The following is a 23,125-nucleotide window of genomic DNA, read 5'->3' on the forward strand; positions in this document are numbered from 1 at the left end:
TAGTTTATAATTGAAGGATAATTACTTTACAGAATTTTGTCATTTTCTGTCAAACCTCAACATGAATCAGCCATGCTGCGGCTGCTGCTAAGTCACTTCAGTCGTGTCCGACTCTGTGTGAACCCATAGACGGAAGCCCACCAGGCTCCCCTGTCCCTGGGATTCTCCAGGCAAGAACACTGGAGTGGGTTGCCATTTCCTTCTCCAATGTGTGAAAGTGAAAAGTGAAAGTGAAGTCGCTCAGTCGTGTCTGACCCTTAGCGACCCCATGGACTGCAGCCTACCAGGCTCCTCCATCCATGGGATTTTCTAGGCAAGAGTACTGGAGTGGCTTGTCATTGCCTTCTCCGTGAATCAGCCATAGGTATACATATATCCCCTCCCTTTTGAACCTCCCTTCAATTCCCTCTCCATCCCACTCCTCTAGGTTGATACAGAGCCCCTGTTTGAGTTTCCTGAGCCATACAGCAAATTCCCATTGGTAATGTATTTTACATATGGTAATGTAAGTTTACACGTTACTCTTTCCATACATCTCACCCTCTCCTCCCCTCTCCCCATGTCTATAAGTTTATTCTCTATGTCTGTTTCTCCATTACTGCCCTGTAAATAATTCTTCAGTACCATTATTCTAGATTCTGTATATATGCATTAGAATATGGTATTTATCTTTCTGACTTACTTGACTCTGCATAATAGGCTCTACGTTCATCTACTTCATTAGAACTGATTCAAATGCATTCTTTTTTATGGCTGAGTAATATTTCACTGTGTATATGTGCCACAACTTCTTTATCCATTCATCTGCCGATGGACATCTAGGTTGCTTCCATGTTATTTTTCAAATAAACACAAACATGCTTTAATAAGGTATAAAAAAGAACAACTGACAAAAGTTAATCTGTAAGGTAACAAAATAAGTTAACAATTTCTGCAAAAAGTTAAAAATTTACTTCATTACATTTATCAATAGAAAGCTTTTATTTATATAGTCGGACACAACTGAGCGACTGAAGTGAACTGAACTGAAGCACTAATAAAATGAATGAAGACTTTATTCTTTAGTGGTTGTTATCATTACTCTTTAATGGTTATTAATCCAACTCCAGGAATTGGTGATGGACAGGGAGGCCTGGCGTGCTGTGATTCATGGGGTCGCGAAGAGTCGGACACGACTGAGCGACTGAACTGCACTGAATCCATTAATGGCACTAATAACTGTGCCTCTGCATTTAGTTTCAACTTGTTTTCTTCCAAACACTGGCTCACAATTCACCAATATTCTATTCATTTGTCATCATCCACTAAATTACCTAACTTATGTTTACAGTAACTTACAAGTCAGACATTATCTACAGGCCAAAGGTACCAAGAAACAACTTTTAGCAAGCAACACCCAGCACACTCCAAATTTTAATTACTTGTTAAAGACTTCAGTTAATTAAAAAGTAACCAAAATAAACACTTGAGCCTACTCAGTGTTCCACAGTTATAAAGTTGGAATTGTCTCGAGGAGGTATAGACACTTGTATTTCAAACTAAATAAGTGTAATTATAAAACCCAGACAATAAAAATGTTTTCAATTATTCATATTGAAAATATTTTTACATATATCCATATTACTGGGGACTTCCCTGATAGTTCAGTTGGTAAAGAATCCGCCTGCAAGACCCCATTTCAATTCCTGGGTCAGGAAGATCTGCTGGAGAAGGGACAGGCTACCCACTCCAGTATTCTTAGGCTTCCCTTGTGGCACAGCTGGTAAAGAATTCTCCTGCAAGGTGGGAGACCTGGGTTCAATTCCTGGGTTGGGAAGATCCCCTGGAGAAGGAAAGGCTACCCACTGCAGTATTCTGGCCTAGAGAATTTAATGGACAATACAGGCCATGGGGTCGCAAAGAGTCGGACAAGACTGAGCAACTTTCACTTTCAGTATTATTTTAGCAAAATAAAGTACATTTTCTTTTTCTCATTGTAAATGGCTAGGAGAAAGGACAGCTTCCTAAGTAAACTAACTTTAAATGTCAATAAGATCCCCCCTTCACTCAGATTGAAACTTCTCAAAGAAACTCATGCTTCCAAATTACTTCATTTATCTACTTACCTCAGTGACCAACCAAAACTTCCATATTTAGCCCCTACATTAAATGCCAGAATGAAAATAAGTTTAGAGTCACACTGTACACAGAAGTTAAAAACAATTAAAATTATTCATATACATTTGAAGATTTCTACAATTCGGTGGATACTTTTTAGAAATTGCACAATGGAGGCTGTTTTTGAAAAACAATATATTTAGGTTTCAACCAATAAAATGAAGGCCTAAGTATAAAAGAAAAAAATGATTTGAGAAGTCATATAAAACAACAATTTCAAATTCCTTAACCATGTACGAGAATGAGAAGAGGACTGATGAGAGAGTAAAAAAGTAAGGACGAAGGAAAAAGAATGAGTAAGAGGTAGAAGGACAGAATAACGATGAGAAATACACCAAATATAAAAAGAAGGTACATTATATTTTAGTTGCCAAGAGTCCTGAAGTTGATCAGAAGAACTGTGTTTTCTTAATCACTAACTAGTGGCCCTGGAAATTTGAAATTTGGTTCACCTCTCTAGGTCCCAGTAACCTCATCTTCTAAATTAAGAGGATCAGACAAGGTCAATTTTTCCCAAAGTGCCTCACAGAATTTTTAGTCCTTAAAAAGAAAAATGGGTTTCATGGTCAGATAAATTTTGGAAACATTAAATAGTGTATCTCTTCCCCTTTGATGGTCACAATGTAAACTAAATAGTGAAGTGAAAGTTGCTCATTCGTGTCCGACTCTTAGGGACCCCATGGCCTATACAGTCCATGGAATTCTCCAGGCCAGAATACTGGAGTGAGTAGCTGTTCCCTTCTCCAAGGTATCTTCCCAACTCAGGAATCGAACCCAGGTCTCCTGCATTGCAGGCGGATTCTTTACCAGTTGAGCCACCAGGGAAGTCACTATTTAGTAAACTACTAAATAGTAAGTAATAAAAGTCCTAAAATGCCCTAGAATTATAAATAGTAACAATAATATTAATAAAAAATAAGAAAAATTCTTTTTGTTTTTATTAAATGTTTTACAATCTTATTTCTCCACAAAACACTTTCTGCTCATAAATCACAAAATAATCTAACAGATCAGAGAACACTCTTCACAAAACATGGACCAAATTATCTCTAAAATCTTTTTACTACTTACAGTTACAGCCTTTATCATACTATGCCACTAAGTGTCACCATTACAAAGTACTGCTTTTAGCACTCAAATACATATAAAGAGCAATGAAATTGAGACTCCAACTTGGGAAACAGGGTTAATTAGCATTAAAAGCACAAACACTCTAGAAAAAAAAGAAGTCGTCTTCTAAAGAAAGCAGAGAGAAAAACCTGTTTCTTCTTATAAAGCAGAAGTAAATAAAACTTTCCAAAGATTATGCTTGACATTCAGAGAAAAGGAAAAGAAAATGGCCCTAAGATAGACAGAAAGAGGTAAGCCTGTCTTTCACAGGTCACCCTGGGAATTCCAAGCTGGTGGCAGTATTACATTAGTATTGGGGGGAACGGCATCAGTATGAGAATGCATAAAGTAACTGTGGCAGCTACCAAAAAAAGAAATGGACTCAGAAAGAATTCTACAGATTATATGGCCCACAGTTTATCTGATACATGAGTCCATCTACAGTATTTCACACGGGGGACTAACCAGTCCAGTCTTCCACTGACTACCTACAGGAGCTGGGAACCACACAGATAACTTAATCTTTTTTTGTTAAGATTAAAACAATTTTATTACAGCAGTTTACTGTTGATCACTGGTTTTTTTCTCATCTCAAGAACTCTCACACATCTCTTACGACCATATTTTGATAACAAGATGAGTCAGTGGAAAGAATGCTAAAATAATATCTGAAAACTGAAAATCCAATCTTCAACACTTGTCACTGATTATTTGTGTAACACTGAGTTAACCGACAGCTCCTAGCTTTGATTTCTTAAACTGAGAAATAAAGCAATCTCTAAGATTTATAAGTATTCTAACATCTTATGATTCCAAGTCTCATTATGGCATGGTCTGTCTACCTACAAATCTGCTTACTCTGGCCAAGAATTCTAATATGTCTGAATCCTTTAGTGGAGTGTTCAGAATTAAACACGAGATTCCAGAAACAATTTATTCAGTAAAGAAGAGTGGGTTAATTATCTTCCTTTTTCTAAACACTATATTTACATTAATAAAGACTTTGATCAAATTAGATTTTGTGTAGCCACATTACATTCAGGTAACTGTACCTGGTTATCCAGCACTGTGGATACTACTGACTACTCTTACCCAATAATGCACTAAAGTTGATCTCCCTTATCCCATACTTTGCAAATTGATTTTCTGGCACTGAATGTAAGATTTGAGATTTTTCTTAATTAGCCTGCATCTTGATTTGTTTTAAAGATGCCTTTTGGATTCAAATTGATAATTCAGAATATTAGCTATTCCTTCCATCTCATGAAGTGGTTGAAATACTATTATTAGCAATCTCAACCAAGAAAATGATTAAAATGCTGATTAAAAGAGCTGATCAACAGAAAAGGGTAACACTGGCAATAAAGCTTCTACCTTAAAAGTCTAGAAAAAGAAAAGCAAATTAAACTCAAAGCAAGCCAAAAAAAAAGAAAGAAATAATAATGACAATGAGGAAAGCAATGAAATAGAAAACAGAAGAAAAAAAGAGAGAAAAATCAATGAAAGTGAAGGCTGATTCTTTGAGAAGATTAATAAAATTGATAAACCTCCAGCCAGACTGTAAGTAAACAAAAAAGAAGACACAAATTGCCAATATCAGGAATGGACAAGGTAACAGAGCTACAGATTCTACAGCTAGTAAAATAATAAGGGAATGTAATGAGCAACTTTATACCAGTAAGTTCAACAATTTAAATATATTATGAATAATTCCTTAAAAGGCATTAACTACCAAAGTTTACTTGAGAAAAAATGGATAATGTGAATACCTTATTTAAACCTTCCCAACAGAGAAAACTGCAGGCCCAAATGACTCTGTTGAATTTTATCAAACATTTAAGGAAGAATAGTTCCAATTCAATACAAACTCTTCCAGAAAACTAAAGAGGAAAGAATTCTTCCTAACTCATTCCATGATGCCAGCATTCCCCTGATGCCAAAACAAGACAAAGACATTAACCAGAAATTATATCTATAGACATATATCCTATATGAATACAGATGTAAAAATTCTAATGAAATTTTAGTGACTTTAATTCAGCAATATATAAAAAAGGTATGCAATGACAAAGTGGGGTACTACAGACTGAATATTTGTGGTCCCCCTCAAATTCATATGAACCCTAATGCACAATGCAATAAAGCATCACTTTAGGAGGTGCTTAGGCCTTCATTGTTGGGCCCTCATGAATGAAATTCCTGCATTTATAAAATATATAAATATTCTTATAAATATGAATGCAAGGAAGAATTTAAAAAGAGTATATTTCTACAAGTAACACTGACTGAAAAACTAGCAAGCAAAAACATCACCAAAAATTACTTTATCGTAAACCTTGTTTTCAGTTTAAGTGCTCTGAGTCTTGATAAAGGTGATGGTTGAACAACACTGTGAATGGATTAAATGCCACTGAATGCTAGTACACTTTAAAATGGTTAATTTTATCTTACATCAATTTATCTCAAAAAGAAAAAGAAAAGAGAAAACAAAAAACACTTCCGTGAATATTCTGGGTCATGTAGCTAATTAAAAATTACAAATCTGCTATAGAAAACAAACCTCTGGTTTTGGAAAGGAAAGGTGGGGAAGGAAAAATCAGGTATGAAATTAAAGATACAAACTATTATAAATAAAGTATACAAGCAACAAGGGTATACTGTACAGCATGGGAACGTATACCTAATATTTTTTAATAATCTATAACAGAACACAATCTGCAAAAATACTGAAACACTATGCTGCACACTTGAAACTAACAATAATGTAAATCACCATATTTCAACAATAAGTTTTCAAAAATTATGAATCTGCTTTTTCCTTATCTTGAAGGGAGCATTTGACCCTAACTGTTGATGCCAGACAGTTGGAAGACTCACAACATGGACGAAGACACAACTATAGCAATCATAAAAACAGCAGAGCTAAAGACTAGATGGTACCATACCTAAAAGTCTGCTTTCCTCTGGACTTCTATTTTTGGATACTGCTGAACTAGTACAAAGAACTCACAATGATCTTTAAATTTTCATCTGCGTTAGACTAACAGCCCCAAATGTTAACGTATACTGATGCCCCAAATGTTAATGTATACTGATCTCCCAAATAAAACCCACCTTTTTAAAACAATTTAAGACCCTTGGAAATTTGGCCTCATCCTTAGAGTTCACTGCTGCTGCTGCTGCTAAGTCGCTTCAGTCATGTCCGACTCTGTGTGACCCCATAGACGGAAGCCCACCAGGCTCCGCCGTCCCTGGGATTCTCCAGGCAAGAACACTGGAGTGGGTTGCCATTTCCTTCTCCAATGCGTGAAAGTGAAAGTGAAGTCGTATCCGACTCTTAGCAACCCCATGGACTGTAGCCCACCAGGCTCCTCCGTCCGTGGGATTTTCCAGGCAAGAGTACTGGAGTGGGTTGCCATTGCCTTCTCCCTAGAGTTCACTATTCTCCTGTAATATCCCCTGCTTCATTTAAAGTATTTCACTGAATCGCCCCCCAGTGTCTTACGTACTTACACATCCTTTGGTTTTGTCCTGCTGCTTCTTTGTGACTAGAAAGCCTCTTCCTACAGTTACAACTATGCTTCAAGACCTAATTCAAATCTCAACTCCTTCATTAATCATTCTCTTACTACTTCACTTATGAAAATTCTTTTGTGGACATTGTAGATAAACTGTTCCTGAAGGTATGTACCTAATATACCACACTATTCTTGTATTGTTAAAAATTCCTCTCTGTTGTAAATACTCCAACTCATTTACCATGTCATGAGTGAACCATCATATCATATATTTCCTTAAGTAGAAAGACAAGTCATAATCTTCCAGAAAAATAACAAACTCGTTATACACTAAGATAACAGAGGTCTCATATAGAAAAAAATAAGAGTATAAAAACAAGAAATCTTACAATATAAGTTACCTTATTCCACTCCATCCTTTACAAAAGGAATGCACAAATTCACTATTTCATGTTCTCATTTCAATGACCAAAAGATTCCATTTTGAATAGCCTAATAAGAACATATTTTAGAACTGCACAGCAATTGTGAAACAACAGAAACTCTTAAATGCATTTAATCACACTAAATTTACAATGCCCTGACTCAAAGTATAGATATTTCAACCTCAAATAAGATTCATGTGCCTTGGGAGTATATGCAAAATTAACTGTATGTAATAACACACCAAGAGAAATTCAATTTCCTTTTCCAATCTCAATTGATTGCATCTTTTGTAACAAGAGCACAGCTGATCAATTTCTTATCAGAAGCCACAAACTGGCACTCAATCTTGTAGGGCTAAACAATGTTTCTCTTCTCAACCTTCAATAAAAAAAATGAAAATTTAATCAGTATAGGCAGATTCCCTACCCCCCAAAACTATAACCCCAAAGAGCTGTACTTATGGTTAGCAGGCAATCCTAAAAGTCAGCACAGTTCACCTTTTCAAAGCTGGAGCAGACACTTTCAAGTCTAAAGTATACTAAGACTCTAAGCTTTAATGAATGAGGTACTTTTTCTTATAATTATATACGCATATATGTATTTATGCATATATGGGTATGTATGTATGCATTTCTTCCCACTGAAAAAGAAAGTTTAAAACAATGAATAACTCAGTAGCAATGATACCTTGAAAGAAATGCTGTTATGTGGTTTCTAAAGGAATTAAGACTCCCTGGTTATCACAGAAAGAATCAAGACTCCTTGGCAAAATGGCTGATTCCAGGTCCCAGACTGGAAATATATCAAATGAGTCTGGAAAGTTTTGTCATACCAGATAGAAAAGAAGCAATCAAAGATTATAAGGATCATATCAAAAGGAATAAGAAAATCATCTGAAAAGGCTCCTACTGGTTCAAAGCTAAAAATCTGATCATCAAGAGAGATAGAAACTACACTGGAACAAAACATAACTAAGGAAATAGATTCAAACATCAGTCAGTTCAGCCAATCAGTCATCACGCCAGGCCTCCCTGTCCATCACCAACTCCCACAGTCCACCCAAACCCATGTCCATTGAGTTGGTGATGCTATCCAATCACCTCATCTTCTGTCGTTACCCTTCTCCTCCTGCCCTCATATTAATTCACTAAAACACTTAGAAGAAACAGTTCATTAATCATCTTTGTAAAATGTTAAAGCACCAATATTGCTTTGAAAACTATAAAAGAATTAGGCAATCATCCTACCTTTCCTATATAATCTGTAGCTAAGGACAACCAAAGAGTTAGAAAAAGTTTCTCTTTAGAGAATGCTGGCTAATAAACACAAGAGCATTAAAATATCACCATTTTGTACACCTTAACAAATTCATGGATCTAAGGCTAGGCAATGATCAATAGCTAGTAACATAACAAAGAGAAACAATCTCATATTATACATCCCTCCTAAAAGAGGTACACACAAGCATGTATATAGTGTTCCAGTTCAGCTCAGTTCAGTCGCTCAGTCGTGTCCAACTCTTTGCGACCCCATGAATCACAGCACGCCAGGCCTCCCTGTCCATCACCAACTCCCGGAGATCACTCAAACTCTTATCCATAGATGCCATCCAGCCATCTCATTCTCTGTCGTCCCCTTCTCCTCCCGCCCCCAATCCTTCCCAGCATCAGAGTCTTTTCCAGCGAGTCAACTTGTCGCATGAGGTGGCCAAAGTATTGGAGTTTCAGCTTTAGCATCAGTCCTTCCAATGAACACCCAGGATTGATCCCCCTTAGATTGGACTGGTTGGATCTCCTGGCGGTACAAGGGACTCTCAAGAGTCTTCTCCAACACCACAGTTCAAAAGCTCAATTCTTCGGCGATCAGCTTTCTTCACAGTCCAACTCTCACATCCATACATGACCACGGGAAAAACCATAGCCTTGACTAGATTGACCTTTGTTGGCAAAGTAATGTCTCTGCTTTTCAATATATTATCAAAACTACTACTAATATTTTTATGTGTGATAACTGTATTTTGGTAATTAGGACAGGAACTATCCTTTAGAAATATTTACACCAGAGAAAACCATAATTCAAAAAGATAAATGTACCCCAATGTTCATAGCAGCATTATTTATAATAGCCAAGATGTGGAAACAACCTAAATGTCCACCAACAGATGAACAGATAAAGACATGGTGTGTGATTCCACACAATGGAATATTTCTGAGCCATAAAAAAGAATGAAAACAATGCCATCTGAAGTAACACAGATGGACCAAGACTTCACATACTAAGTGAAATTAGTTAGAGGAAGATAAACATATTACTTATATGTGAAATCTAAAAAATGATACACCTGAACTTATATACAAAACAGAAATACACCCACAGATATACAAAACAAATATATGATTACCAACAGTGAAAGGGGGGCTAAAATTAGAGTTTGGGATTAACATTTACACATTACTATATAAAAAAATAGGTAACTAAGAAGGACCTACTGTAGAACACAGGACTGACTATAACTGAATCACTTTGCTGTACACCTGAAACTAGCACAACATTGTAAATCAACTATACTTTCCTAAATGGACGCTTAAGACAAAAAATTTTTATGGAAAAATGTTTTAATATCTTGAATCTGCTTCAAAATAATCAAGGAGGACAAAACAAGATTAGGCACTGAATTGATACGAACTGAAGCTGGGTGATGGATACATGGGATTCTGTACACATTCTCTCTACTTCTGTATATCTTTCAAATTTTTCAGAATAAAAATTTTGGAGGGAAGAGAGGACTTTTACCCTGTATGCTAGGACAAGGTCTGCTTTTTTGTTTCCCTCAGGAAGGATACCAGAAATATAAAAGAAATCCTAAAGAGGGAGAGTTTGGTTAGAAGCAGGTAAACTGTCCTATATTATATTTTATACAGTCAAGCCTATATACTGGACAGCTTTTTACTTTCTGGGTATCATACTCAAAAAAATTTTTTTAAACATCATTTGACTGTTCCCTTCAACGTGGGTAGATGAGACTGTGAAAACAAATGCCTCAGTTGTACCTCTAGCTCTAGCATAAAGTTTGAAGATACAACATGAACACTACAATGCATTTTTTTTCAATTCAGATTTAGGCATATGGTAGGCCAAAACTGACCACAACCATTCTCACTAATGGGCAAAAGATATCTCTGTCAAAGCACTGGAATCTGTGATGAAATTAAATCATGAGATGAAACCACCCTGAATTACCCGGAAAGCCTTAAATCCAATGGAAAATGTCCTTAGATACAGAGAATAGATGGAGAAGAAGGCAAAGTGAAGAGGCACAGATTGGGGTGAAGTGGCCACAAGCAAAGAGGTCAGCAACTACCAGAGGTTGGAAGACATAGATCATCCCCCCAAAATTACAGGAGTGAAGCCCTGCCAACATCTTGATTTCCCACTGTGGCCTCCAGTACTGAGAAAGAACAAATGTCTCTCACTTTAAGCCACCAAGTTTGTAATAAACTGTTAGAGCAGACACAGAAAACTAAAGAGGATTATCTACTCTTTCAACCACTAAATGCCTTATTCCTTCTTCTTATTACTGCAATAATTAAACAGAGCATTTCTCTACCTTGAGGTCAGGAATTTTAGTTTCTTTTATTCAATGATATAACCCAGTGCTGGAAAACTACTCTCTGATCAAAACTTTCTATTCTTTCTACCTTTCTCATTGGCATTCTTTCACTAAAGACATAAGGTGGTCCTACCTAAAGAAAAAAGAGCATAAAGAAAAACTTCCCTCAACTGAAAGTTCTGCCAACTTAAACCTTTAACAATTGTTCCAGTTTTCTAATACTAGTTTATTAGAATTCTATCTGAAATCATCATATTCATTCATATGTTACAGTATTCTTTAGTATACAATTCAGAGTAGATACCAATAATTTCCAGAATTTTTGTTTCGTGACTTACTGTTTTGTAATTATTCCTTCTCTACTGTATGACCTTCTCTCAAACTTACCAATAATAAAGAAATAGCACTGTGTGACAAACGACACAGTACCCTTGTGTGTTATTGACCTTTATATGCAAAGGAAAACTTTAAATACTGAAAATATTTTAAATATTCTGTAGTATCACAAAGAAAGGATTAAAAGCATTTTTTCATTTCTTCTAGCTTCCTACTTGTATGCTATTCAAAGTTGATACATATTTTCATCACATAATTTTACTACCTATTTATATCATCATCTTGTGTCCTAACAATGAGATTTAAATTACATTTAATTCTCTGTGAAAGAGAAGTATTTTGTCAACTCAAATAGCAATGTTATTTATCATTCAGAAGCACATCTTTCCTATTAGTGAACTAGTTCAAGATCAGCGGCATCTTTAAAGAATACACAGGTATATTTTTGAGGGCAATAATATTTTTTATCTACAACTTGTCATTTCCATAATACAAGAGAATATGTAATCTTTTTCCAATGTAAACATGAAATAGGCACATCCTTCAGAAGAAAAAACTCCATTACATGTCTCTGAATATCAATCAGGTCTTTTGATCCTTTCTAAAAGAAGTTCAAGGGGAATAGAAAATACATTATTCTTAAAGAGATGACAATTATCTTTTTGGCTTGCCTCACGTCTCAACTTCCACTCTTAGCAGTCTGTATTTATTTCAAAACAAGGTTGCAGCGGTCACAAACAAATCCAGAATTTAATTTTTGGGATTAAACTCTATACTCGTCCCTGGTATATAGTCTTCTCAAACAATATGAACCCATTACTAGCAGAAGGATTTCTAAACATCGACAATAAATGACTGAACAAAACAACACTAGCAGGAAAGTGGAACTTATAAAAGACACTCTCATGCTACTACCAAGCTGAAAATATAACAAATTAGATATAGTTCTCCCTATCATAAATATCAGATGGCTTTATTTCTAGGTCAGAAAAAAAAATTTTTTAACAGATAGTGATATAGGAAAACAAAATGAAAAACTGGGGGAAGGGAGACACAAGATTATAAACAACGTAAGTAATGTACTATGAATGCATAGATTTGACAGCAATCCTATACATGCAAAAACTACTTCATGAATTTTAGAAATGCAATTCAGTCTTCCATCCTCTTGAACTTAAAAACCAACCTCACATCTTTTAAAACAACAAAGACCTGGGGAAAGAGGTGAGGTGGAAGAAGATGCCTGAAGTGGACTCTGTCCATTCAAGCGTATAATCAGAATAAATTATTTACAAGCATACTTTCATCTTCAATGCTACTAAGAGCTGAATTCTAAGGAGCTTAGGGAGACTGTAACACATCTGCTAATCAAGTTGAATAAGCAGAGGAGACCTAAGCAAAAAATGATCCAACAAAATCTGTTCGTAAGATTGGGAAAGGGGGTGAGCAACTAAAAATAAATGGCAGAAAAGCAGAGGCTAGTACAGCAGTGGTCAGTGACTTTCATCCTTAACTATATCTATTCATTCCATTTTAGAAAGTCAGAGAGGTATATTAAGCTAACTGAATCAGAGTTATATTAGGCTAACATCAGCCATATACTCTCTATCAAAAGGAATACTTTATAATAGAAGAGGCAAAATGCGAAAGGAAAACAATCAAAGCACTTTGAGGTCTTTCCATTTCAATTCAAATTATCTAAAACACATATTCCATTAAAGTAGACATACATGGAAAATATTCAACAATTCATACATGGTTTTTCAAATTTATACCTATTTCATGTATCTTTGAAAAGAAGCATATAAAAACAAAAAGTGGCTTAGTGTCTTACAAAAAATACACAACCACCCAATGGCTTATAAAAATCTCAGCAATCAAAGGAAACTGTGCTTGGTATCAAGACAGCACAATGCCAAAAAATCTTTATAAACTAAGATGTCACATCATCTGCTTCTCTTCCAGTTTTAAAGAAAGGCTATGTGTGTCACCTCAGCCTACAGTTTATGAAATGACGATCAGCATTATAAAACAATAACAAACCATGCTGAACCTTCTAACCATCAGGCAAAATTCTGCATCTAAAGAGCAAAAGAAGTTAAAAATTAAAAAAACAAAACTAAAAACAAAGAAGCAAGCTAGCTGAATTTTTAAATAAATGGTACTTTGGCTTTAAGGAATACTGAGGGAAAGGATTCATATTTATTCCTACTCATTAATGTGCTCAGTAAATATGTAAGGTATGTGCCTATTTTAGATACTAGATATAAAACATTAAAAAAAAGGTAAAAATCTCTGGTCTCAAGGGACTTATATTGCCTCAGTTCAGTTCAGTCACTCAGTCGTGTCCAACTCTTTGCAACCCCATGGACTGCATCACACCAGGCTTCCCTGTCCATCACCAATTACCAAAGCTTACTCAAACTCATGTCCATTAAGTCGGTGATGCCATCCAACCATCTCATCCTCTGTCATCCCCTTCTCCTCCTGCCTTCAATCTTTACCCAGCACAGGGTCTTTCCCAATGAGTCAGTTCTTCGCATCAGGTGGCCAAAGTATTGGAGTTTCAGCTTCAGCATCATTCCTTCCAATGAATATTCAGGACTGATTTGCTTTAGGATTGACTGGTTGGATCTCCTTTCAGTCCAAGAGACTCTCAAGAGTCTTCTTCAATACCACAGTTCAAAAGCGTCAATTCTTATGCGCTCAGCTTTCTTTATAGTCCAACTTTCACATCCATACATGACCACTGGAAAAACCATAGCTTTGACTAGACAAACCTTTGTTGGCAAAATAATGTCTCTGCTTTTTAATATGCTGTCTAGGCTGGTCATAGCTTTTCTTCCTAGGAGCAAGTGTCTTTTAATATACTGTCTCACAAAAACTAATAAATCAATGAAAAAAACACAAGATATCAAAGAACTGTATGCAAAAATAAATAAATAAAATAGGGTGATGTAAAAAAGTGACTGAGGGGCTACATAAGATTGACTGATCAGAAGGTCTCTTGAAGGACACAGCTATGAAATGATCTAGTGATTCTCAACTTAGAGCAAGAGCTAAGGCCCTATTGTAAGAGCAAGCTTGGGCTGATTTAGGTTTTGAAAAGGCAATAGGACTGGAACCTAGTAAAGAAGGAGAAAAATGGCAGAAGGTGAGGTCACAGACACAGGATCAGATTACTTAGGGCCTTGTAGGTCTGAGTAATAAATTTTTACATCATACCCTTGGATTGTAAGAGGCAGTCTCATGAAACTTACTGTCATGCTTTTTGTAAAATAGTTGTTGGGGATACAGTCTAGCACACCAAAGAAAATACTCTTCATGAAGGTCCGAAGGAAGAACTTCTCTCAAATCTCATGTTGAGTAAAAACTGATCTTTTTCTGAGGAACTGGTATAAATTTACCTTATGAATTAATTCTGAAATTAATCATGCTCACCTCTACCTTCTGAACACCAGCAAAGTCGGGTTGAACTTACAATTAGCTTCTGGCAACTGTATAAATCTTATGGCATCTTTTAATTTTTTTAAATAAACTCTTCATTTTAGAATAGTTTTATATTTACAGAAAAGTTACAAAAGCTGTAAGAGGGTTCCATTTACTCCACCCCACTCTCCAGTTTCCCCTGTTATTAACATCTTACATGATGAGTACGGTACATTTGTCAGAATTAATGAGCCAATAATGATACATTATTATTAACTAAAGTCCATAGTTTACTCAGATTACCTTAATTTGACCTGATGTTCTTTTCCTTCCAGGATCTTTATGGTATCTATTGTATATATTAAATGTACTGGAGAACTTCCCTGGTGGTTCAGGGAGACATAGGTGGTTAAGAAACTACCTGCCAATGCAGGGGGCATGGGTTCAATCCCTGGTCCAGAAAGCTTCCACATGCCGCAGGGCAACTAAACCTGTGAGCCACAACTACTGAGCCAGGGCTCTAGAGACCATAAGCCCCAACTACTGAAGCCCTTGGCTCTAGAGTCTGTGCTCTACAAGAGAAGTCACCATAATGAAAGCATGTTTTCCGAAACTAGAGAGTAGCCTCCACTTGCCACTACAGAAAACCGGTGTGCAGCATCGAAGACTCAGTTCAACCATAAATAAATAAATAAAAATTTACTGGAGCTTTATCTTACAATTCTATCTTTATTTCCCCCTTATTCTAATCTTTATAACTACTGCTATCTAATGATTCTAATTTTATACACTTTTCCCAATACTTCTAGGAATTATTTGGAGTAATAAAAAACTTAGTACAGATTTCTGGAAAGACAATTAGTTTCTGCCCAATAAGTCAAATAGCTCAGTATTATTCAAAGTAGATAATGCTTCATTAATCTTTTAAAAATACAGAGACTCAAGGAAATGCCTCATTAAAAATGTTTGAATTTAAAGATATCATTTGGATAAAAATATAAAGTCAATAAAAAAAGTATTTTTATGTTTCAATACTAGTTTAATCTCTTGAATTCTCCTCTGTTTGTCACCTATAGCATTAATAATCCTGATTGTTCTTCCCAACTCATGCAAACTTAACATGGTCTCAGATAGCATAAATCTAAGATGACGATGAAGCAAAATGATCTTTTAAAGTCCCTTTCAATTAGAAATGTCGATCTCTAATTCTGTGATGTAGCGTGACAGTCAGATTCTCATATTTTTCCATCAGAAGAATGGGAAACATTAATACTTCTAAACAAAAAGATGCTATATTTTTAAAAGATGATGGCAAAATAAAGTTTGAAGCTTTACTTGAAAATAACTCAGTATAAACCAAAACAAATTTAGTGTACAAATTATATGAAGTGTGTAAGTCACGTGTATCAAAATTATCCTGAAGGAGGAAATTTCCCCGAAACAGGTGTGACTATTTACCCCAGAACTGGGTGACCAAAAATTTTGTGGCCAACCCAAAAAATTTGACAAAATTTGATTACATCAAATGGGTACCACAATTAGAAGTTCTGTTGTCACATCCATAATAAACTGTCTTGCCTCAAAACAATCCTGATTATTAAGATACGACTGATTCACTGCTGTTGGGACTTTCCGTTTGCAGCTTAATTTAATCTGTCCCAAATACCTCACCAACAGTAGGAATTATAAAAAGCACAATATAGTTTAAAGGGTTTTAGCATCTATTTCTGAAAGTTCCTCAAAACATTACTTCATTAAAGGTTGAATTTAAAGGTCCTAAGTGCATGGCTGCTCCTCCACATAAAAAAAAAAAACACCCTCATTCTATTGTCACATATGTTCTACAATTCTTCCTGCAGAAAAACATAAAATAAACAGTAAAATTCTTATTTATGTCCTTATTTTTAAATCATTACACTGTATAAGTTTTAACAAAGAATTTTAAGCCATCTTCTCGGTCACATATTTCCAAATGTGAATGCCTACCAAAACTAACAAATTACACAGAAGAGTAGGCAATGATACTAATACATATCAAAGGAGATTAGATATGAATTGATAAGGAATACCTGAGAATAAGTCATTTCTCATTTTAAATATTTTCCTTCAGAATATGAATCTCCTAAGTACAACACAAAACATTTATTTGTTGCTTTTCTGTAACACATTTGCTTTAAATAAAAGTAGAGACCCTTTATTTTTTACGAATCAACGTATAATGATTCATGAAATTAACTCTCAAAGGATGAACAAAGCAAAATAACCAAGAAAAATAACCAACAATCTGAATGTTTATTTGAATAATAGAAGCAACTTTAAGCAAACACACTTTGATTTCTTAATACACTGAAATTATTTTGTTTGGTTGGTTTACTTTTAAATGGGAAAAAAGCCACCTTACCTGTGATATTAGAATAAAGGCACTATTATAAAAATTAGATGAAAATGATCCACTAGTGTCAAAAATAGTGATCAAATTCTTATCAACAAAAGCTTTCATATACTCTGCCTTTTATCTAATATCAGTTCAGTTCAGTTGCTCAGTCGTGTCCGACTCTTCGCGACCCTATGAATCACAGCACACCAGGCCTCCCTGTCCATCACCAACTCCCGGAGTTCACTCAAACTCATGTCCACAGAGTCGTTGATGCCATCCAGCCATCTCATTCTCTGTCGTCCCCTTCTCCTCCCGCCCCCAATCCTTCCCAGCATCAGAGTCTTTTCCAGTGAATCAGCTCGTCGCATGAGATGGCCAAAGTATTGCAGTTTCAGCTTTAGCATCAGTCCCTCCAATGAACACCCAGGACTGATCTCCTCTAGAATGGACTGGTTGGATCTCCTTGCAGTACAAGGGACTCTCAAGAGTCTTCTCCAACACCACAGTTCAAAGGCATCAATTCTTCAGCAATGAGCCTTCTTCACAGTCCAACTCTCACATCCATACATGACCACGGGAAAAACCATTGCCTTGACTAGACGGACCTTGGTTGGCAAAGTAATATCTCTGCTTTTCAATATACTACCCAGGTTGGTCATAACTTTCCTTCCGAGGAGTAAGCGTCTTTTAATTTCCTGGCTGCAATCAGCATCTGCAGTGATTTTGGAGCCCAAAAAAATAAAATCTGACACTGTCTCCACTGTTTTTCCATCTATTTCCCACGAAGTGATGGGACCAGATGCCATGATCTTTGTTTTCTGAATGTTGAGCTTCAAGCCAACCTTTTCACTCTCCTCTTTCACTTTCATCAAGAGGCTTTTGAGTTCCTCTTCACTTTCTGTCATAAGGGTGGTGTCATCTGCATATCTGAGGTTATTGATATTTCTCCCGGCAATCTTGATTCCAGCTTGTGCTTCTTCCAGCCCAGCGTTCCTCATGATGTACTCTGCATAGAAGTTAAATAAGCAGGGTGACAATATACAGCCTTGACGTACTCCTTTTCCTATTTGGAACCAGTCTGTTGTTCCATGTACAGTTCTGACTGTTGCTTCCTGACCTGCATACAGGTTTCTCAAGAGGCAGGTCAGGTGGTCTGGGATTCCCATCTCTTTCAGAATGTTCCACAGTTTATTGTGATCCACACAGTCAAAGGCTTTGGCATAATCAATGAAGCAGAAATAGATGGTTTTCTGGAACTCTCTTGCTTTCTCCATGATCCAGCGGATGTTGGCAATTTGACCTCTGGTTCCTCTGCCTTTTCTAAAACCTGCTTGAACATCTGGAAGTTCACGGTTCACATATTGCTGAAGCCTGGCTTGGAGAATTTTGAGCATGACTTTACTAGCGTGTGAGATGAGTGCAATTGTGTGGTAGTTTGAGCATTCTTTGGCATTGCCTTTTTTTGGGATTGGAATGAAGACTGACCTTTTCCAGTCCTGTGGCCACTGCTGAGTTTTCCAAATTTGCTGGCATATTGAGTGCAGCACTTTCACAGCATCATCTTTCAAGATTTGAAATAGCTCAACTGGAATTCCATCACCTCCACTAGCTTTGTTCGTAGTGATGCTTTCTAAGGCCCACTTGACTTCACATTCCAAGATGTCTGGCTCTAGGTCAGTGATCACATTATCGTGACTATCTTGGACGTGAAGATCTTCTTTGTACAGTTCTTCTGTGTATTCTTGCCACCTCTTCTTAATATCTTCTGCTTCTGTTAGGTCCATACCATTTCTGTCCTTTATCGAGCCCATCTTTGCATGAAATGTTCCCTTGGAATCTCTAATTTTCTTGAAGAGATCTCTTGTTTTTCCAATTCTGTTGTTTTCCTCTATTTCTTTGCATTCATCACTGAGGAAGGCTTTCTTATCTCTCCTTGCTATTCTTTGGAACTCTGCATTCAGATGCTTATATCTTTCCTTTTCTCCTTTGCTTTTCGCTTCTCTTCTTTTCACAGCTATTTGTAAGACCTCCTCAGACAGCCATTTTACTTTTCTTTTCCATGGGGATGGTCTTGGTCCCTGTCTCCTGTACAATGTCACGAACCTCCGTCCAGAGTTCATCAGGCACTCTATCTATCAGATCTAGTCCCTTAAATCTATTTCTCACTTCCACTGTATAATCATAAGGGATTTGATTTAGGTCATATCTGAATGGTCTAGTGGTTTTCCCTACTTTCTTCAATTTCGGTCTGAATTTGGCAATAAGGAGTTCATGATCTGAACCACAGTCAGCTCCTGGTCTTGTTTTTGCTAACTGTATACGGCTTCTCCATCTTTGGCTGCAAAGAATATAATCAATCTGATTTCGGTGTTGACCATCTGGTGATGTCCATGTGTAGAGTCTTCTCTTGTGTTGTTGGAAGAGGGTGTTTGCTATGACCAGTGCATTCTCTTGACAAAACTCTATTAGCCTTTGCCCTGCTTCATTCCGTGCTCCAAGGCCAAATTTGCCTTGTTACTCCAGGTGTTTCTTGACTTCCTACTTTTTCACTCCAGTCCTCTAGAATGAAAAGGACATCTTTTTTGGGTGTTAGTTCTAAAAGGTCTTGTAGGTCTTCATAGAACCGTTCAACTTCGGCTTCTTCAGCGTTACTGGTTGGGGCATAGGCCTGGATTACTGTAATATTCATGGTTTGCCTTGGAAACGAACAGAAATCATTCTGTCATTTTTAAGATTGATCCAAGTACTGCATTTCGGACTCTTTTGTTGACCATGATGGCTACTCCATTTCTTCTAAGGGATTTCTGCCCACAGTAGTAAATATAATGGTCATCTGAGTTAAATTCACCCATTCCAGTCCAATTTATTTCACTGATTCCTAGAATGTCTATGTTCACTCTTGCCATCTCCTGTTTGACCACTTCCAATTTGCCTTGATTCATGGACCTAACATTCCAGGTTCCTATGCAATATTGCTCTTTACAGCACCGGACCTTGCTTCTATCACCAGTCACATCCACAACTGGGTATTGGTTTTGCTTTATCTAATATACTTCTATCAAATAAACCACTTCACTCTTCAAGAATTCATTTCAAGTTATTTTTCTTTCACTATAATTAGAAACCCATTCCATCGTAAACAAAAGTACTGTGAAAATATGAATACGCCACTTATTGCACTATGACTCATCTTAAGTAATAAACAAAAATGATTTTTAAATTATAATAAACATATTAAGTTATAACTATTTAATATATGCAAATAATCAGTACAGCTATTACTTATACCTAACTCAATGCAATAAACATTTAAAAAATAAACATCCTATAGATGCTAATAGAATAACCAACCAAACCATCAATGAACTTAAGAAGTCGATTAACCTGTTGGCTAGTTATTACCTAAAAAAACTTACCATTAGCAATACTGATCTAAAATTCTTTAAGATTATTTATGGCAAGGGTTCTTGACTTTGGCTATATATTAGAATTATTACCTAGAGACACAGTAAAACTATCAGTGCCTGAGTTCCACTCCCCATATCCTATTTTATTTGGCCTGAAAAAAATGTTAAAAGTTGAAAGCCCTATCTTGACTCTGTAATAAATCTGCTGATGATGCATTACTTTACAGATAACTGCTAAATAAAAATCTAGAAATATGATCTCAGTAGCAAGAATAAAGGAATAACAGAAATGATTATAATTTAAATACTGTATAAAAGAGAATAAATTAATACAGTATCACAAAGCAAATGAGACAAAATTGAGTCCCTTTAATAACATTTTCTAACCTCAATACTATATAAGGTAATGTTTCCTTAAAACTGCTTTCCAATACCTTCAATTCTTCAGTTTGTCTAAAGAGAAAAATTCTTGTTAAGAAAATAAAAACTACATGACTTTAGTCTTTATCTGAGAATTGAAAGAATGAATAAATTCAGAATATTTCCCTTATGAAGACAGCACATACATGTGTATACAGCCTACAATACTCCCTTTATAACAGAGTCCAATGAAGTTCATGTCTCTGGGCAATGAGATAAAAAGCTATTAACTAAAAATATTTGTCATTTTAGCATACTTTGACAGAATTTAGTTTTTCCTCCAAAAACAGCTGACAGTGTATGAGATTTACTATCAACATGACCTAGCACGGAGGGATGAATAAAGAACATCATAACTTTCAACACACTTCAGAATATCTTTGTTACAAACCAGATGGTAAAACTTAAAAAAAATAAATAAATAAGGAGAAGTAGCCCAATTAAAATAAAGTTAAAAGAACCACTTTAATTAAAGCAAGTTACACAGGGTGAGGAAATCAGCTTAACTTCCACGTAATTTCATTTTTCTCACATTCTTAAAATCTTTTGAGGTGGTACTCTTCAAGACACATAAGAGATAATAATCCAATAAAGAACTAAGTATTTGTCTTCAGTTAAATATTAGAGAACACATTAATTATACTGAATGTATTAAATATAATCCAAAATTTAGTGACATATTATAAAACTAATACCCAGGTGCCGATATCCTGGTAAAGATTTTGAGACACTGAAGGAAGCACACTTTGAATTCGGAATGGTTGGAAAGATATACATGTCTGTGTCATTAAAGACAATGAGATTTTTAATTACAGATCTATAGTTTTAATAAACAACTTCATATTCATCTCTCATGGAAATATGATACAAAATTTTAGTCTCAGAAGGAACACTCCCTCAAACAGTTGTTGAATTAGCTCCTAGTTATTTATGGACATAAGAACTACAACTTTAACTTACAACTCCTCATAAAGAGTGAACTGGTGAGCAGAAGCTGAGGTAACAGAAAAGGAAGGATCAATAAAGATAATTATAAAGATAACCAGTATGCTTAGGTCAGTCACTTTATGACTGCCAAGCTGTGCACATGCATACATATACATGCTTATATCCATGTATACACACACAGAGTAGATATGTTTTGTTTCACTAGTCTCAGTCTAAAGACGTGACGTAAGCAACAAAAAGCTTTGTTGCCCAGACTAGTTATGAACTACGGATTCACTGAAGGATGGATGGATGGGTGAATAGATAAGAGAAACAGACAGAAGAACACATCGCTGGGGGCAGGGGGCACGGCACTTAAGAACTTTAAACCAGTATCTGTGACTCACAATGCTGAGGTGATGCAGGGACATAAGAGATCCATCATAAAGTAAATGTGAGCTCAACAATAAAAATTTCACTGAAACATAAAGTAATCATAATATATATTATAAAAGCCAAAAAAGATCTGTATAGTAGGGTAAGTTATATTAGTTTTATACTATTCAGTTTAAAATATCTCTTAATGCATCTTACCTTCCACAGAAGGTGCCTGGTCCTGAGCTGAATACAGCATATCCTTAAAAGCCTATTAGAAAGTAAGAAAAGAAATACATCAAATCATGAGTAATCTTCACAGTAAAAGCATTTTCAGCTGAATAGTTACTTCTCTTTCAATATCCAGACAACGACTACACAGCGTTCCCCAAATCAAGAATTTAGTGAAATACTTTGATTAACTTTAATAAGCTAAAACCCAAATACTATCCTTTCATATCCACTACTGTCCCATCTTTAAGATGAGGGCTAATATATACATACTTTAAAACTTAAGAGGAATTTAGAAAAATCATAAACACTTCAGACCAAACAAAAAAATCACCACTGGTGAGTCACAAATTGGCCTCCAGCATTCCTCAACCTCAGTAAAATTGACATTTGGGGCTAGATAATTCTTTGTTTTTTTGTATCTAGAGTTTTGTTTTTTTTTTCCTTTTGTATCTAGAGACTCACTAGATACCAGCAACAACCAACCAAAAATGTCTTCAGACACTACCAAACGCCCCAGAGGACAAAAATCACCCCTCCCCAGAATCACTGGCCTACAGCATTCAAGCATATAAAAACTAAAAAAGAAGAAATAAACCTCCAAGGTAGTCTGCTGCTGCTGCTGCTAAGTCACTTCAGTTGTGTCCGACTCTGTGCGACCCCATAGACGGCAGTCCACCAGGCTCCCCCGTCCCTGGGATTCTCCAGGCAAGAACACTGGAGTGGTTGCCATTTCCTACTCCAGTTAAATCACATTCTTCCCAAATCGATTTACCATTATTTTAAGTTAGTGACCAATATG

General features: G+C 36.0%; 1 protein-coding gene across 2 annotated transcripts in view; it reads right to left on the reverse strand.

Annotated features, from left to right (window-relative positions):
- The window catches only part of XPR1 (xenotropic and polytropic retrovirus receptor 1), a 215,991-nt gene that overhangs the window by 168,710 nt on the left and 24,156 nt on the right, over nucleotides 1-23,125 (reverse strand). For both annotated transcript variants that reach the window (XM_088845293.1, XM_055419154.2), the window contains exon 2: nucleotides 22,312-22,363. In XM_088845293.1, coding sequence (XP_088701419.1) covers nucleotides 22,312-22,363 — 52 coding nt within the window. The remainder of the gene's footprint in view (nucleotides 1-22,311; nucleotides 22,364-23,125) is intronic.

Source organism: Moschus berezovskii, chromosome 17 (assembly GCF_049115385.1).
Source record: "Moschus berezovskii isolate FMDL1 chromosome 17, NW_MosBer_1.0, whole genome shotgun sequence".
NCBI classification, from domain to species: Eukaryota; Metazoa; Chordata; class Mammalia; order Artiodactyla; family Moschidae; genus Moschus; species Moschus berezovskii.